The 18502-nt window shown below is 61.4% G+C and overlaps 1 protein-coding gene across 3 annotated transcripts in view; it reads right to left on the bottom strand.

The window, feature by feature from the left end:
• Positions 1 to 2973: 2973 nt before the first annotated feature.
• The window catches only part of ATP2B3 (ATPase plasma membrane Ca2+ transporting 3), a 43304-nt gene continuing 27775 nt past the window's right edge, over positions 2974 to 18502 (bottom strand). The window contains exons 20-22 of one of the 3 annotated variants that reach the window (XM_024116763.2): positions 18157 to 18339; positions 12854 to 12940; positions 2974 to 3334 (exon numbers count right to left, since the gene is read on the bottom strand). In XM_024116763.2, the coding sequence (XP_023972531.1) occupies positions 3014 to 3334; positions 12854 to 12940; positions 18157 to 18339 (591 nt within the window). In that variant the 3' untranslated portion in view covers positions 2974 to 3013. Of the gene's footprint in view, positions 3335 to 12701; positions 12941 to 18156; positions 18340 to 18502 lie in introns of those variants that run through there. The other 2 variants (XM_055081527.1, XM_055081528.1) reach the window with 2 other exon arrangements.

Raw genomic sequence — 18502 nt, 5'->3', positions numbered from 1 at the left:
AGGGGAGGGGGGCCCGGGCTGGGGAGGTGGGGGCACGGGCTGGGGGAGGGGGAGGGGGGGCTAGTGTCTAATGGGGACAGAGTTTCCGTCGGGGAAGATGAACAGTTCTAGAGACGGATGGTGGGGATGGCTGCACACCAACCTGAATGTACTTAATGCCGCCCAGCTGGGCGCTGAAAAATGGTTCACGTGGTAAACTTGATGCTATCTGTACTTTCCCACAATAAAAAACGAAGCCGTCTGCATGTGTGCCAGGGTTCTGGCATTTGGGTGGTGTTTCTTGCTCCCACCCTCCTCTGAGGATGCCACTCTGGAGATTCAGGTCAGGCCCTTCCAGGTCAAGACAGTTTGAGGACCACCATGCGAACCTGACCCCACAGGGTGGTCGAGCCCCCTCCTCCTTCCATTAGGATTGGCAAGGTGGCCACAACCCCAGGGGAACCCCGCTGCTCCCGGGGCTCACCCCAGCTTGGTAAAGGGAGGAAGACGCTTCTCTTTAGGTCTGGAGGAGAATTCACCAAACAATAAATCACACACGTTACCCAGACTGAGATTGTGGGAGCCTTTCATTTTTTTTTTTTTTCAATACACGGAAATTTTGGTCTATTCTTTAAATCAGGAAATTCAACTACAGACTTTAAATTATTATGCATCTGTGGTCTTCCTCATTAAGATATTGTTGTTCATCTTTATAACAGGCAGATAAAAATGTAAAACAGATTTAATAACTGAACACAGTTGACCAAGCCATTCCATATAAGATAATGCTTTAGAGAGAGGGGCTTCCCAACGAGATAGGGCCCCCGGCCTGAAGACGCACAGGAATGAGAGCCGCGATCTGCACCCCACACCCCATGGAAAGGCAACCACTAAACAATCGCCGTGTACAGGAGGCAGCAGCAAGGCTTTGTGTCTACGACAGAGGATGAAAAGAAGCCCGTGAGCATAGCATTACTCAGTGTACATTCTTCAATTTAAACATTTCCCATTTGAGTTCTTGTTAAAGAACACACAGACCGTCAACAAATTGAGTTGCCCTGTTTGTTGTTGTTTAAACAAGGACATTAGGGAACAATTTACAAATGGGTAACATTCTCAATGTGCCCTTTGGAAGAAAGGGATGGCTTTAAGTTATCGGTAGCTGGCATTTTAAGTGGGATTTGCTTTTCTACGCGAAATTCCTCTGCCCGAGATTTGACCACTCCCGCTCGGGGGTGACATGGCATTCATGTTACCGGTGGGGACCGAGCACGCTTGGGACGCCGCCTGCCCGGAGGCACGCAGACACAAGTGGAGGCAAGGCAAGCCCTGGCCAGGGGCTGCGGGATGGGCACGGGGTGGGCGAACCCCAGCCTCCTCCCTGCAAAATGTGAGACGGAAGAATTCTGAAGGTAAAAGAACCTCTGCTTCTCCTGCATTTCCCACCCCGGTTATCGCGCATTCGAGGAAAACTGAGGCTTGGCACGGCCGTGTGCCCACACTGCCAGGAGAGGCTCCCGAGGGAACCGTCTGGGGAGCCCAGGCCCAGCTCTCCCCACCTGCAGACCAGGGGCTCAGCCGATGACGCGGCAGAGCTGACCTCCTCAGCCTTCCGCGCTCGCCATTATAGCAACAGAGACGAGGGACCATCGCTCCCAGGGGCTTGGCCTCCCCGAGGTCGCCGTAGGTGGCTGCAGACCCAAATCCATGCCCTCGTGGGTCACACTCATCCTTGAACGACAACCCCAGGATCCGAAGAGTCCTTTGCACTTCGGCGGGCGGCGACTGAGAACTTTCCCAGCCGCTTTATGGACGGCGGGAGTCCGGGTGGGGGCGCCCAGGGGGCTGGGGTCTGCGCTGTGGCCGCGCCGGCTCCTCCTGGGTTTGGATGGAGCCTCCGTCTCCGCTTTCTTCCTGACCCTCTGCATTCTTCCCCACCTCCACCCGTGGACCTGGCTCTCCTGCGGCTGCTCTGGGGAGTCTGGGTCATCCCAGGAGGTCAGGCATGGCAGGCGGCCTGGCTTCACGCTCTGGAAGTTGGCGCTCTGACAAAGAAAGCCTGCCCACTGGCCAGAGTGCAGGACTTGGCACTGGAGTTGGAACCAAAGGAAACCGAAAGCAAAACTCCCCCTTCGGCCTACTGGAGGGAAACATTCTCATCAGTACTTTGGTGTTCTCCTTTTAAATAAAAATTCCATCGAACGGTGTTTTTTTCCTCCATAGGCAGGGGTCTCAAAGTGCAAATGTTCCAACTGTTCCAACCGTAATTGCTCCGGCCTCGCGCCTGCCTTCCCAGGAACTGTGCTGGGAGGACGGAGGATGGAGCGGACTGGGGGGAGGGGAGCAGCGCGGGGGAGGGGGGGGTCCCAAGCAACCAGAAGGATATTCTTGCAGTCTAGTTCCCTGAAAAAAACCCTGCCGCGATAAATAATGAAATTTCAAACTGAAAACACCCGATAAGAGAAATGGAAATATCATGCCGTTAAGTCGTTCCTTATCCTTTAGATGTGCATCCGGTCCTATGTGCACGTACACGGCTGTACGCGCACACACGTGGCTACGCACACATGCACACACAGACTGACCGCACGCGTCCTGGGGAGGGGGTGCTGGGCCGGCGGAGCATCTGGGCGGGAGCATCCTTCCTGCAGAGCGGTGCTCGCCTGCTGTACCTGTTGATCCAATTGCTCTGCAGCAGGTGCCGCGAAGCTCTCAATAGACGGAAACCAGCCCTCTGCCCCACTGCACAGCCCAAACAGGGAACAGCTGGTGGAATTACAGTGTTCGTTGAAAAAAACTTCCATAGAAAAAGGGGGGAACACAACTGTTCTTGCTCTCTGGTCTCTCCTTCCTCCTCCTCACCTCCTGGTCCTCCTGAGTAAGAAGCCTAGAATGGACTGGCTTCTGGCAGGCGCCTTCGAGCATCTCCAGCGGCCTGGCGGGCCCTCCTCGCGGCCGGCGCCCTCCAGCGGCCCGCCCGGCCGGGTGCGTGTGTGTGCGGGGAGCGCGCGTGCCGTGCCGAGAGCAGCTCTGCTTAGAGGGACGTCTCCACGCTGTGGAGCGGGCTCCCGGGTCCGGAAGAAAACACCGACGAGGTAGCTGACTTGGTGCCGCGCGGAGTCAGGTGGACGCCGCCGTCTATGGCGTTGTTGTTCTGGTTGGGGGAGGGCGGGGGCGGGGCCCGCAGGCGCTCCTCGCTCTCGTCCACGTCCGTGTCATCGATGAGGGGGATGTTGTGGGTGTAGTCATTGATCAGAAACTCGGGCGTCGCCATGAAATTATGGATGGAGGTCTTGGATTCGGGTTTCTCCAGGCCTTCGTAGAGGGAGCTACGGAACGCTTTCACCACCCGGATCTGGAGGGGGAGGGGGAGGGGGAGGGGCAGGGAGCGGAGGGAGGGGAGGAGGAGGGGGGGAGGCAGGAGGAAGGAAGGAGACCATCAGTGGCTGCCTGGTGCCGGGGGGGTTCCGCCCACATCCGTGGCGGGGCTCACTGCATGACAAACATTTGTCTTTCGGAACAGAACAGTCGGGGCCCTCTCCCTGCTGCCGCCGCCCGCTGTCACCTGATGCACACGCAGGACAAATGGATCCACGGGACTCCTGGCTGCACTGGGGGCGGGGGGGGGATTCCACCCTGGGAGCCCAGAAAGGTGGCCGGGCAAAGGGACAGTGCTGGACAGCGGGCTCTCCACTTCCTCTTCCCAGAGAGTCCGAGGCACTTTCTGGCAAGACAAAGTCCCCAGCCTGTGGGCACAGCGCAGGCCTTTCTCGAGTTGCTCCCCCTCCCTGGCTTCTCAGCGTCCTCTCCTCTGTCCCCCAGCTCCTGTGGCAGCAGCCCGTGCTGGCCACGCCCGGACATATCTGCCCATCACTCTCCGCGCTGCTAAGTCCAACGGCCCTTCTGTGTCTCCATCTTATTTGATCCCCCAGGGGCCGACTGCCCCTCTTTCTGGGAACGTCTCCTGGCTTCCCTGACACTGCCCCTGTCTGGCCCTCCTCCAGCCCAAAGCCCTGGTCTGTCCCTGTCCCTCCTCCTCCCTGTCCACACCCGCAGGCTCACCTCCTCGCCCTGGCCACAGCTCTGGGCTCATCTGGCTATAACCAGGGACTGCGGCCCAGGCCCCTCCATCAGAGCTCCAGGCCTAAGAGCCTGCCACTCCCCCATCTGGAGGCATCCAAGATGGAAAATGGCCCCATTTTTAATTTACACCGACCAAGCCTGTTCTGCTCGGATGCCCTGATTCGGATGCATTTGATCAGGTCGTCATTTCCCTTCTCAGACCCTTCCGTCCCGCATCTCCTGCCATCAGAGGCCCTTTGTAGCGTGCCGATACCCGCCCCTCCAGCCTTTCTCACCCTCCTCCTTTTCACTCTCCAAGCCACACAACTTCTTTCAGTCCCTGGAATTTGGTCGGGGGCCATATTCTTCCCCCACTCACATTTTCTACACCTTGTTCCCTGGCTGCCCCACCGGCATCTGCAGACCTCAGATCAGCGCAAGTGGCCCCTGGGGAAGAGCTTCCCACAACGCGCTGCTCCCCAGCTACCGAGGCCCCAGCTGAGCTCAGGCACCCCTGACCTCCGCACCTCCTGCAGGACCCTGCTCTAGCCCCTTGGCCTCCGCTGGCTGCCCTGCCTTCACCCCCACATGTGCTCAAGTCTCATCGGGTTTGCTGCCTCTCTCTGCTCCTTCCTCGGGCCCCCAGCCTGGGCTCCCTCACGTTTCTAGAAGGCGGAATCGATCGGAAGCCTTCAGCCGGGCCCCGCACTAGCCAGCTGGCCCTGTGCTGAGATGGGGAGGCCAGAGCCTCCCTATGTGAGTGGGTGGACACAAAGTGAGATCTAAAGCCATTTCCGGGTCCGAGGTTCTAGGGTTGGGTTTTCTTGGTTTAGACAAGGTGTTGGCAAACTGTGGCCCAAGAGCTAATTCTGGCCCTCAACCTGGTTTTGTAGATAAAGTCTTATTGGGTACACGGCCATGCCGTGTCCTCTGAAGGACATGTCCAACGTGCACTGCTGCCCCCTGGTTCAGACCATGAATCCCTTTCAGCCCTCCAGTGTCTGGATCCCGGGGTCAGCCTTGCTCAGCCAAGCTCAGTGCTCCTAGGTCAGTTTAAACCAGGAGAACCTCACGATCGAGTGCAAGAAAAAAAGTGAGCCAAAGGGCTCCATAAAATTGGAATTTTCTGATTCCATATCTTAAACCCAGTTAGGATTTTCTCTGAATTTGGTGAAGCCACATCTTCCAGATCGTAGATGGCCATCATTTGCTGTCAGCCCCTTCGTTCCCCAGACTGGCTTCTGAGATCGGGGTGACGCAGAGATTGACAATCATTTGACATCTTTAATGGAAAGAAACAATTCACTCTTTGTAGCCATGGCAGATGGGGCCTCATGATCTGGGCCTTTTCTGGTGCCAGGATCGCGGGAGAGCCAATGGGACCCGGGCTGTGGCTGTGTGGTGGTGGAGGATCTACTCCGGCTGTCAGCCACCCCCTGAGGCCACAGAAATGGGAGCAAGCGGCGTGCTGCCGCCCTTGACCCTGGAGGCCTTTGTGGTAAGTTTGGCAGCAGTGACCTGGTGTCCCTGGCTCCATCCTTTCCCCTCACCTGGACCTGGGTCATGTGATCAGGCCCGGCCCCGCTCAGACTCACCCTCAGCTTCCCCAGACGGTGGCCCAGCTTCTCTTGCTCTGGCCCGGAAGGCTCCTTCAGGGCCCTCCTCCCGGGTCTAATCAAAGACTCACTTTGACGCCCCTCACTAGCCTCGTTTGCTGCCTGTCGCCAGAGCCTGGCGCAGAGCGGCTGCTCAGTCACCGACAGAAGGTGCCAGCGTTGCCCACTCCAACGTGCGCCGCGGGCTTGGGTCACCCTGAGTGTCTCACAGCTGACGGCGAGCCAGCTTCCCGCCAGCTTCCATTTCCCTGCGCGCAAATCTTGGGCTCTTAACACACGGCTTGGGATTGGTCTCCTGGAGGCCGGAGCTCGCACCCGGGGGTCTGAGGACATCCCCGCGGTGGAGTTTAGCGCGTCCCCGCGAAGGCCTGCTCACAGCTGGGCGGGTCCGGCGCCCTTCCCCAGCGCGTGGCCCTTACTCTGCCGCCTGAGGCCCCTCTCCTGGCCTGGGACTGTCCCAGGGGCCAGGGCAGGGGCCTCAGGCCACCTGTCCATCACTAGCCCACAGCCCACGTCGATGCCGTCAATGCCCCCTGCCCCGCCTCCACCTGCATCTGCAGCCGGGCCCGCCCTTCCCGGCACGCGCCGCCCCTGTACCTCCCGTAGATGGCTCACGGGCCTCTCGAACTGAAGGAGGTCCGGGAGGACCCTCAGCCTTGCCCCCCGCCGACCCTGCCCCTCGCCTAGTCTTCGCATCCTGGTGCAGGGCTCTGGCTGCAACTTGGAGGCCCCAGACCCAGTGCCTTCCAGCAGCGTGTCTTGTGGCCCCTCTTTCCCGAACCTCTCCAGGGTGGAGCCCTCCCCGCCCCCAGGGCTGCGGCTGTGTCTGCCAGGGACCCGCAGCCCCCGAGCGCAGAGACGCCCCCTGCCTGGTCCCTGGATCTTTCCCGCGCTCCAGCCTGCGTGGCTGCCGTCCCTGCGGTCTCTGGTCCCCCCCCTTCTCTCTGACCGCTGAGCCAGGCCCTGCCCTCGCCGTGTAGCAGGCAGGGGCTCCAAACACCCCAGGGCGCAGCGTGGGACACCCCCAGGTCCAGGTCACTGTAAGAGAATTTAAAGGTAAAGAAAGACGTGAAAAGCACCGGCCAGTAAAGGGGACTTCTCGATTACAGCCAACGAGGAGCAGGTCTGGCTGGGGCTGGGGGCTGTCCCACGGCTTCCCACCCCTTTCCGAGTGAGGCCTGCTGTGCCCCACCGCGCCCCGCTTCCTCCTTCGCTGCCATCTCCCTCCCCCTCGTCTAGGTTACTCTTTGCCCCTCTCTTGGGGCTGCAGCCCCTCCAGCTGTTGGTACGCAGGGGCGCAGCTTCGTTTGGCTTCTGCCCCCGTGCTCCCCACACCGCACCCCTGCTTCCAGGCTGGACACTGGGCTCCAGGTCCTCCTCCTGCTGCTGGGCCTTTTCTCCATCCACATCCGTGCATTTTCTGGGTGCTTCTAGCCATCTGCCTGCTAAGGAGCTCCCACCTCAATGTCCAGACTCGGGCCTCTGCCTGCTTCTTCAACTCTACCTCCCTCCCCCCACGTCTCCTCCCTTGTCTCCCTGCTGCCACCCTTGACGTCCACGGTCTCTTCTCAGCATGGCAGCCTGAGCAGTCTTTTCCAGCGGAAGTCAGAGCGTGTCGCACCTTCCACTGGTCCAAACGCTTCAGTGGCCGCGTCTCCCCCAAAGGAAAAGTCCTGCCAGGGCCTGCCTCGGGCCATTCTCTTCCTCTTTCTCCTTTACCCTCTGCAGCCTCCCATCTCTTCCTCAAGCACGACTCTCCTGCCTCAGGACCTTTGCACTGGCTGTTCCCTCTGCCAGGCAGGCTCTTCCCCAGTGAGCCTCGTGGCTCCCCCTCAGCTCCTTCCGTTTACAGCCGCAATCCACTCATCTCCCTCAGCACCCCGGCACCTCTTCTGCCTGCTTTTCTCCCCAGCATGGTTCACCTTCAAACACCCCCCCCCACCCCATTATTCTCTCCTCTGTCTCCTGTCGCTGGAACATAAGGCCCCTGACGTCCCCAGCACCCAGCACAGCATCCGCATGCAGCAGGGGCTCAGTGGATAGGTGCTGGGAGTAGGGGGCCCACACAGTCTGGCACGTGTCTCCCACCATAGCTCCCCCGACCAGCACTCTCTGGCCACGTTGCTCGGAACAGCAAGCTTGAGTGTCCCCCAGGGCCATCACCCCTGCCCTGTCCCCCGCCTACACTCTTCTTCCGCCAGATCATCCCATGTCGGCCTTGCCTCCTTATTTGGAACTCAGCTCACAAATCATCCTCTGAGAGGCTGTCCCGGACAAACCTTATCCACAATAGTGCCGCTAATGTTTCTCCCGTTCTGCTTCCTCTTCCTCTGAGGCTGGTGGCCACCCGCACTCAGCGCAAGCTTACTTCTCTGCTGTTTGCTGCCCGGCCCTCGCCCCTGCATGTGAGCCCTGGCCTGTCTCCCCTCACCGTGAGCTCCATCAGCGGGGATGGGGCACGTGGTCCTCCCGGCCACAGGGAGGAAGGATGCTTGTGTCAGACTCTGCCATGGGAGCGAGTTGCAAGCAGAAGGGGTGAAGGTCACGGCTGGAAGTGGATGCACCCCGCTTTTGTTTTGAACTGTAATCGCTTGCGTTTGCAACGTAGGTGGTGTTGGAGGCAGAGAAGGGACGTGAGAGCAGGGAGGAAAGCGAAGGATGAAGGGACACCCACCCCATTAAAGGAAAAGAAAAGGAGAGAAAAATAAAGGCAAAGGCTCCCGAACAACAATGACAATGGCCACAACAGAAACTGGGTCTGACGCCTTCGTGCTGTGGGAGGAGCAGGCCCTGGGCGGGGGTCGTCACCCTCTGCACCCGCCCTTCTGTCTCACCGTGAAGCTCACAGAACTCAGAATTCTTCCATCCAACTCCTGCCCTGTCCTTCCGTACCAACCACTATCCAGAACCTTCTGTGGGAGGAAGGAACCTGGCAGCTTCCCTGGCATCGGGGGGGGGGCTTTGGATTTAGAGCAAATTCCCAACACAGCAGCCAGCGAGGGCCACGGTGCCTCCGTGGACTTCAGGTTCCCAAGCCCCAACCCACCCCCGTAGGCATGAGGGTGGATCATGACACAATCAAAGGGGGGGCAAGGGGGGGCTCCCTTTCCTCACCACGGAATTAGGAGACGTGAAAGTTCAGACTCCAGACTTGGCCCTTTCACCGAGGGATCGAATCCCGAACCAAAGGCACGGCTTTGCGGGTGCTGGCAAGCCGAAAATGCTGGTGGCTTGTGACTCTTGTGAAGATTACCTCCCATTCTGCGGGCATGCATGTGTGCCCAGGACCGGGACAGGCCAGACTCGGTGGCCGGCGTCAACAAGATGTCGCGCTGAACTGACCCAGGAATGGAGAGTCCTGGGTTTTTCAGGGGCTCGGCCTTGCCTCTCGTCCTGGCTGTCTCCAGCTGCAGGGCCTCAAATAAGTCTCCTGAGCTTCCTGGGCCCTGGCCCCCAGCCCCAGGAGTCGGCCCGGAAGTGTCATTGGCATTTTTGGTCAGCTAGTGTCTACAGGGGAGGGCTCTGGCTATTCCCAGAAACCCACGTGGGCAGACTTGCCTTGAAATCAATGGATTTCCTGAGAAGGAAGCATACTCCAGCAAACAAGACAGCTTTCACTTTGCAGGGCTCCTTCCTCAGCGGGGCTGGCTTAACTACTGCTCTCGGAGTGTGTGAGGGGCATGTCTCCCCAGGCTCCAGAAGGGCGCGTCCACGGAAGCCCCGGGGTCTCACCGGGCTGGGCTTTGCCAAGTTGGCAAAAGCCCGTTAAAATAAGGCAACTGCCGTGATCTGTTTTCAGTATGGTTGATCAGAACTGAACGGCCCTGAGGGGGTCCTTCTGGCCACAGCTGACCAGACTCGCCACCTGCCCCTGTGACGGTGATCGCTTGAGTACAGAGGCCCGGTGTTGCCGCGGGAGGGCCAGGCTGCTGGGGAACAGGCCGTGGCTACGCGGCCGGGGAGGGCCTGGGTGCGTCTGTGTGGCCGCCCTCGCACCTGGGGGCAGCCATCTGGCGGCCTGGGCTTGCCGCTCATTAGTAAACCTGAGTGAATAGACACCTCCTGTGTGCCTACACCTTGGGGACCCTGGCAGCCAGCTGCGGAACGAGGCTGAGCTTCCCGAAGAATTACTGTGTGAGGGTGTGATTGGGGCAGGAATGAGGGTGACGGACGCGCTAACAGGGGACAGGATTTCACACCCCCTTCGTTTCCAGAAGACTGACGGTGGTTAGCAAAGAATGCTCTTTTCCTAAGCCACTCAGGTGGGTGGCCTCAAGGCCATGCATGGCTGAGGTCCCGTGAAATGGCTGTGCTGGGGCGGCCACTAAGCCAGGCAGGAGAGACGGCTGGGTGAGCAGGGGGCAGGCAGCCAAGGCCATTCTGGAGCCGGGAGGCCATCACGTGTGGCCAGGGGAGTGGGGACCCGTGCGGGCATGGGAAGCCTGGTGGGGGGTGTGTGTGTCCGAGGTCAACTAGGAAGTGTGCGTGGCTGTGAGCGTGGGCGCGCTGAGCCCCGAGGGTCGCTGCGCCTCTAGCCTCCCCCCATCACTCCTCTGAGGGGCTCTCCTCCCCCTCGGACTCTGGCCGCTTCTTGCATTGGCCCGCACTGGGTGAGCAGTGTCACCTATCCGTCCGGCCCTCGGGCTCCCTGTCCACACCCGCAGCCAGGCCTTGCACCTACACAGCCTGACGTTCTCGCTGGAAGTGACGTTGGGCCGAGGCTGGCCGCGGCGCTCAGGATGAGGCGCGGCCTGGCCAGGTGGTAGGCGAGGGGGACAGAAGCCTTCCCGAAACAGCTGGGTTTTCCTGAGGAAACCTCGTGCCCCGTGGCCACCGCCTTTCTTCTCTTAAGCTCTGGGCGAGAGACTGGAGGCCTAGGGCCGTGCTCCGCTCCGCCAGGCCTTCCCCTGATTTGTACGATGTGGGTGCCAGGCTTGGTGATTTCTCGGGGTCTTCGAAGCTTGGACTGGGAACCGGTGATGGTGGCAGGAAGTGGTCTCGGTCGGCAGCTTCTGGAAGCAGGAACGTCCCCTGGTGTCACCTGGCCCTCCATCCAGCATCTTCCTCCACAGCGGGGTCCCTTCTGAGGGGCAGTGGCTCAGCCCCGTGAGCCAGGACACCGGACCCTCCTCAGGCAGAAGGCGCTCGTCTCCCAGTGGCACGTGGTGTGGAAGGGACAGTGACCCTTCTTCTGGCCAGGAGCGACTTAGGCCCCCCGGGAGCGGCTCCTACCCCGCACTGCTGGGGCTCCCGGCAGCGGGAAGGGGGACAGGACAGGTGGCCGCAGAAAGAAGGAAGGTGCTAGGAGCCGAGGAAGAGAGAGGAGAAAGAGGCTGCCCCCAGGGAGGAAGCCTGAGACGCCCAGAGAGCGCGGCCTCAGCAGGAGTGTGGGGAAGGCCTAGGGGTGGAGCGGGGGAGCCACGGCTGCCTTCCCCCAAGCCGACAGACAGGCGGATGGACAGACAGACAGAGAGGAGGCACAGAGAGAGATGGCAAAGGAACACGTGAAGGAAGTGGCAGGGGAGGGCAGCTGCGGCCCAGCAGGCCCTGAGCGAGCCCCCTGCCGGCTTCCCCAGGTGGAGTGGTGCCAAGTACCCCGTGGGACAAGCTTTCCAGCTCACCCGTGACGGCCGTCAGCCAGCGTCTGTGGCCCCGGGGGGGCGGCTCAGTGAACAGTTAAGGGGGCTGGACGTGTGTGTGGCCTGTGGGACGGGGAACACGCTCGTGTGCGTGTGCGTGTGCGTGTGTGTGTACGTGCGCGCTGTTTCCAAAGGGGACGAGGTGGTGGCCCCGGTGGCGACCGGTGCAGCCCACATCCCTTCCGTAAAGGGCAGAGTGGCCTGAAAGGACAGCTTAAGCAAGAGGAGGGACGCCCTCCACTGGGGACCCCTTACCAGTTCCTAAAAAAAAAAAAAAAAAAAAGAAGAAGAAAAGAAAAAACAAAAAAGAAAACGCAAGACAAAAGAAAAAAGGAAAAGGGAAGAAATCAAGGAAAAAGAAAATCCCAGAGTCTGGCGTGGGAAAAAGCATAGTTAACAACTCCCGTCCATGGGGAAGTGATGTGTTCACGGAGGTGAGAGTTGCCGGGTCCCACTGGAAGGAAAGGAAACAGGTAGCAGTGAACCATCCTGGCAGGGGCTCTGGGCTCATACTTGAAGGTGTACTGCTTGGCTTTTGAAATCTCGAGTTTGCTGTGAGGAGCAGGTGGCCCTGGGGGGGGGGCAGTGGGGGGCCCACACTGTTCCTTGCGGTGTCTCTCGCTGGGGGGACCGTGGGGCGGGGGGCCTCCATGGCCTAGTGGCCTTCCCTTTGTCTTGGTAAAGAAATGTGAGCAAATACGGAACTTTCTACCTCTTTAGGACAGCCCCTGGGTTCCTTTTAAAATGTGACAGACGTGGCGGGAACTTCTCAGAGGGACGTATCAAAAGGAATCAATTCCTCCCGGCTTCTCGAGGGAAGGAGGAGGGAGAGTGTGGACCAGATCAGGTTAAGACCTTCCAATCCTGAGGCCTGCTTGGAAAGAGCGAAGATGCTTTGGGAACTAAAGGAAACGCGGCCGAGGGCGGGCTCGAGGAGGAGGGCTCCCGGGGACACCTCTAACGCCCGGTGGCTCGGGTGTACTGCCTTTGGAAACCACCTCAAGGAGGGTTCTGGAAGCTGCTGCTTCAGTCCCAGGTGGGTGGGCTCGCCTCTCCCTCCAGTCCTGGGGGGGCGGCCCTGAGCCTGCGCGCCTCCCTCGAGCTGCCCCGCGGAGGACTGAGCGAGGCCCCAACCTGACGCCAGACGCCACCAGAAGCGGCCCAGGTCCGCGAAGAGCCATCGGCAAAGGCGGACAAGCTCAAGCAAAGGAAACCGGCGACAGAAGGAGAACGAAGCAAAACCCCCCAGGACCAAGGCAAAGAACAGAAGGTCCAGCAGTGCCGTGGGTTCAGTACATCTCGTAAGGGGACGTGGCTTTGGAGAGACACACCGTCTGGGCGGGAAGGGCTGAACAGGGCCACGAAGAGAGAACGGAAAAGCCTCGGTGAGCGGAGGAGGCAAGACTGGAAAGAAAGAGAAGGAAGAGGCGGGAGGCTTTCTCCTCCCGCCGAGGTGCCATTTATGAGAGAAAAGGGGACTCAGGACTCACTCCCAGCGGCGCCGGCGGGATCGGCAGCAGAGAGAATTACGTGAGTAGGGGTAGAAAGATTGGTTACGTCATGGAGCTGGCTGAGGACCGAGGGCCGCCGGCGCACAGCGCCCTGAAATGAAGCGCTTCTCTTGAAGGTACTCACTACCTCCATCTGTGGGAGAGAAAACGAGATAAAGGTTGGCTTGCACTGCGGTCCCCGCGACCGCACGGGGGTGGGGCTGGGCGGGGACAGGGGCCGCACTGGGTGCCTATCGCGACGGCAGAGCCTCATGGAGGCCGCCTCGGTGCCTCGGCCGGGGCCCCGCCCGGCCTCCGCGTCATCCGCCGAGGGAGGCTTTGCTGAGCAAACGACGAGCGCTCAGAAGACCTGGCGCGCGGGGCCTGCCGACGCGCGGGGCCTGCCGACGCGCGGGGCCTGCCGACGCGCGGGGCCTGCCGATGCGCCGGGCACGCCGCAAACGCGTTGGAAAGAGCCATTTGCATTCACGATACGTTCACCGCAAGCCACTCAGCAATAAACGCCCTTCCCCGGCCCGACCTTCGTTTATGTTTCGCCATAAGCGGGGCGCCACTCTCCTTCTGTGGCTCTCATCCAAGCGACCGAGGGGCGCTCCGTGGCGAGTCTCAGTGTAAGAATGGATTTTAAAAGAGGGGGAGGGGGTCCCCAAAGGCCCTGCTCTGTCTCATCAGCATGCCTTCCCCCAGAGCCACAGGCAGGGCAGGAGGGAGAGTGGAGAGCCTGGGTCTGGGGGGCCACGATGGCTTGTGCTTTGGCCCGCACCCTTAAAGCTTCCTGGGAGCCTTCAGGAAATGAGAGCCGTGGGGGTGAACCGGCCGGAGAGGCGGTATCTTTGGATTTCCCGACCCCGCCTTTGGCTGGCAGGGGGGCCTGGGGGTGGAGCAAACCCAGGCGTGGGGTCCCAAGGAACCGTGGCTGGGTGGCCACCGTGAACGTGCCCCCACCAGAAGACCGCGTGTCTAGATTCTGGGCGGCCAGCCCGCCGTGGCGTACTTCGGGCCGCAAAGTAGAGAATGCCCCCTTAGTGGGGAGTGTGTGTGGAATCTTTGGCCTTAGAAGGTGGATCTGATTTCTAGAAAGTGCCACGTAGTTCACTGGATGATGTGACTAGCAGAGCCCCCTGGCTGCCTGCTCTGGGCCGAAGGACACGGCCCCCCCCAAGCCCCCCGAGGGGCTCCGTGGTAGCCGCCAGGTTCCGTGCTGTATCTGACATGGGGCCGGGCTCGGACTCCCCCCACCCCAACCAAAGGGAAGACGGCCGTCATTTCAACCCTTGGACGCGCTGCCAGACAGACTAATTGCTGTGTACGCACCGCTGAGCTCCCTTCTGCCCAGCAGAAGTAAGGCGTGCCGAGCGCGCCCCGGCACATTGAAGGAAGATGATTTCGCTGTCTCTTTGGCGGGGGGGGGCATCTCCTCCCTAGATTGAGATGTTGCTAAGGCTACGGAGACAGGGGACTGTCCCAAGAGGGGACTCTTACTGTGGCAAAGGCGACAAGGGAAGGGAGAAATGCCTCTCCTGCCTCTGATTTGGCCTCTCCGCATGGTGTCCCGAAGAGATGATGGTATCAGTCAAAATACCACAGAATTATCCCTCCGCTCCACCCCTACCCCAGAAGCACCGCCCCCCCCCACACCGGGCCAGGAACCAGGCCCAGTCACTGCTGAAGCTTCTCTGTGGTTTAGAATGGAATGTGAAATAGACCACGTCGTGAGCACTTCGAAAAGCTCCACGTCCTGCATTTGGAGGACTCTTTTGATTCTGGAATGACACCCTGCCTGACTGGTGCGTTTCCACGTGCGTGGAATGATGGTGAGAGCAGAAAGCAGCTTAGGAAGTGCCTTCACTTAGCAACGTAAAAAGTTGTGCTGGTCTCCGAAATCTGGGGAGCAAAAGTTGGAAATCTAGGGCTGGCTGCCTAGAGAACGTTTCTCTTGGCATGGGGTGTATACAACTTGAAGGGCTTTATTTCTCCTAGGCTTTATTTCTGCTTTTCAAGCAGGTGGTTTGAATCAAAACGAACAGACGCTCTTAAAAAGTGCACTAAAGCGACTGGTTGCTTCGGCATTCTTGAGACGTGTGGTGGAGGAATGAGGGGCTCCGTGGAGAGGCCAGGGCTGAGGGATGGGGCAAGGAGACTTGGGGGACCTTGGGCAAGTCCCTTCTCTCTGGGCCCCGTTTCCCCGCGTGGAAAGCAGGGACCCGACCAGCCCGGAACTGCAAGGCTCCGACCGAGGGGACCCGCTCTACCAACGGGGCGGCAGTGTCAGGCCCAAGAGTCCGCAGGCAGTAAGAAGACACAGACGCACTGGTGGCTGGGGCACCAGAGACCTCTTCCCGGACACCTAGGATTGGGGCAGGGGCAGGGCTGTGGTCTTGGCTGCTAGGAAAGCTAACACTGACTTTGGCTCATTGATGGAAGCAAATAGGCTCTGCCGCAGAACCCGCCCAGCATGACACACCAGAGCCCGTCGGGGCCGGGATGGGTGGGTGGGCGCTCACAGTTGAGCAGCCAGGAGGCCACGGGGAAAACCTGGACAGCTGGCGACAAAGGCTCCTCCCACTCTACTGGGCGCTCAGAGTTCTGGCCGGGCCCAGGACATCCTTCCCCCGCCACGCTGGCCAAGGCGCCTGTTGACGCCGCGAGGGCTGAGCCAGAGGCCCGGAGAAGCCCCCTGGGACTCTGCGAAGGCTTCACGGGGCCGCCGTGGGATGAGGAGGGGCCCCAGGGGCCACGGTGGGAGCTGGGGAGGCCTGGGGCCCAGACAGTGGCCAGCATGGAGGCACAGCAGTGCGGGCGAGCAGGGTGGGAGTCTGGGAAGGCAGCAGGGCTTCCGGGGGCGCAGGGCACGTGCGGTGATGCCGAGAGGCAGACGGGAGGCTGAGAGCTTCTGGCCGGGGAGCTGAGGCTGGCGCCTGGGGAGGAGAGGGGTGCCCAGAGACTAGGCCCCCAGGGGTTGTGTGGCAGCCGCTGGTGAGCCGCGTGCGCTGGGAGGGCGCTTTGGGCACCGGGCATGGAAGATTCTTTGGGATGAGCCATGGTGATTTGTGACAGGCAGGGCTGTGGTCTTGGCTGCTAGGAAAGCTAACACTGACTTTGGCTCATTGATGGAAGCAAATAGGCTCTGCCGCAGAACCCGCCCAGCATGACACACCAGAGCCCGTCGGGGCCGGGATGGGTGGGTGGGCGCTCACAGTTGAGCAGCCAGGAGGCCACGGGGAAAACCTGGACAGCTGGCGACAAAGGCTCCTCCCACTCTACTGGGCGCTCAGAGTTCTGGCCGGGCCCAGGACATCCTTCCCCCGCCACGCTGGCCAAGGCGCCTGTTGACGCCGCGAGGGCTGAGCCAGAGGCCCGGAGAAGCCCCCTGGGACTCTGCGAAGGCTTCACGGGGCCGCCGTGGGATGAGGAGGGGCCCCAGGGGCCACGGTGGGAGCTGGGGAGGCCTGGGGCCCAGACAGTGGCCAGCATGGAGGCACAGCAGTGCGGGCGAGCAGGGTGGGAGTCTGGGAAGGCAGCAGGGCTTCCGGGGGCGCAGGGCACGTGCGGTGATGCCGAGAGGCAGACGGGAGGCTGAGAGCTTCTGGCCGGGGAGCTGAGGCTGGCGCCTGGGGAGGAGAGGGGTGCCCAGAGACTAGGCCCCCAGGGGTTGTGTGGCAGCCGCTGGTGAGCCGCGTGCGCTGGGAGGGCGCTTTGGGCACCGGGCATGGAAGATTCTTTGGGATGAGCCATGGTGATTTGTGACAGGCTAGAGGCGGACACCGGGGAGAGCTGTGGTCTCAGGTGCTGGCCCGGGCCGAGGGGCCCACGCGGGAAGTTGCCTCAGCAGGCACCCGGTGGTGTTCTTCCCTCCGGTGGGGCTCCGGGGCCAGAGCGATTGGAGCCGGGTCGGGGCAGTGGGGCTGTGGCTCCGGGACAGAGCACGGAGGAAGGCCCGGAGGAGCAGGGAGCGATGGGTGTCACACGCTGGCTATGTGGGTCCAGGGTGGACCCCGGGGGCCTCAGTCCGGGCAGAGACGCGGGCGGCTGGGCCAGGAAGACGCTGGGGGCGGGGCCGGAGGTGGCTGGCCCGGGCACGCGCGTTCGAAGGGCCATGCCAACGCGCCGGGTGTGTGGGGAGACGGGAAGAGGTCTGGCACAGCTCCGGGGCTCTGGATTGGGCAGTAGAAGTGACGGAGCCACGGATCAGGAGGTGGGGGGCGGGAGGAGGTGGGCTTGGCGAGCTGGGGCCTGGGTCTGGGCTGGCAGAGGAGAAGGTGGTGCGTGAGGGGCACCTGGTCGCCATCTGGAGGCTGTGCGGGGAGGGCCAGGCCGCGGGGAACTGGCAAGAAGAGACCAGGGCCCCAGGACTGCGGGACTTCCGGCAGCTGGGGTCACAGCCAGGCGACGGGGCAGGCCACGGGCTCAGTGGGAGGTGGGAGAGACAGGCAAGGAGGATGGAGAGGGGACAGCAAGCTGCCAGGAGAGCAGGGCGGACCGCACCTCCGGAAGTGCGCTGGGAAACAGGCTCCAAGCAGGAGGGATGGAGGGACGGCCCAGCCCGGGAGCCGGGAGGATGTGTCGCAGACCCTGGTGAGAACTGCCTCTGGGGTGCTGAGGGCTGACGTTAGGCCACGATGAAGTCACCAGCGAGTGCCAGGGAAGGACACAGAGAGACAGCAAGTATGGAACATTCCAGCAAGAAGGCTGGCCGGGAAGAGTTGGGGGCGGGAAGCGAGGGTGGCTCTGTCAGGCAGACTCTCACAAAGCCTTTGCAAGTGCCCACAGCTGGGCAGTCGTCGTGGCTGTCTGACTTTATAGAGGACAGCCACTGACGGCCTTGACCTTGACCAGCACTGATGTTTGGAGACTGGAATGAACAGAACCGACCAACTTGGTGACCAGAGTTCGCTTCCCAAATGAAGTCTCTCCGTAGAATTCACCGTATAACCCAACGAATGGCGAGCTCACCAAAGGCTACCTGAAACGGGCATCTGCCTCATCCCGAGAAGGCCCCTTCCCCGTGACCTGGGGCAGCTCCCAGCAAAGAAAACAAGTCCCAGCAGCTATTCAAACAGTGGGTGGCCCGCGCCCCCATCTCCCCGGGTCACAGCGCACGCCGTTAGCTGACACCTGTGCCCACTAGCGGGAAGGGCACCTGGGCTCTGAGCGAGGCGTCAGCGAGAGGCCACGTTGGAGACGCACTGTCCTCTGGCACATCCAGCAACTGCCCCTGTGATCACGGCGGCAGGACCCAGGGGCTTCCCCGTTGCTCTCAGGCTTATCTCGCCCGTCCTCTGCCTCTGGCTTGCCTGCCCCCCTCGCGAGGCGGGAGAGCCCGAGTGGCCGAGCGGCCCGGCGGCTTACCTGCGTCTGGATCCGGTTGAGGCCCCGGAACCAGAGGATCTGGCCTCTGCGGAGCTCCCGCTCGGCGTGGTCGATCTCCTCCTCGCCCTCAGCCAGCTCCTCGTCAGTCATCTCGTCCTTCCCGGGCCCGTGTCCCGCTTCCTTCAGGCACTTGAGCTGGCTGGTGGGGATGGTGGCGATGACCTGGGTCGCCGGAGGTGAGGGACAGCAGGTGGAAGTGGCCGTCAGAGGTGGGAGCTCTGCTGGGGCCGGGAGCGGATGCAGGCTGCCCCCCTCCCGCTGACCCAGGCCCAGGCCCGCGTGTGTGCCCGCCCCCGCACAGGCCCCGCCACTGTGTGCAGCTCCT

This window comes from Physeter macrocephalus, chromosome 21 (assembly GCF_002837175.3).
Source record: "Physeter macrocephalus isolate SW-GA chromosome 21, ASM283717v5, whole genome shotgun sequence".
Lineage (NCBI taxonomy): Eukaryota > Metazoa > Chordata > Mammalia > Artiodactyla > Physeteridae > Physeter > Physeter macrocephalus.
Note: the sequence above shows the minus strand (reverse complement) of the source record. Positions and strands in the feature narration are given on the sequence as shown.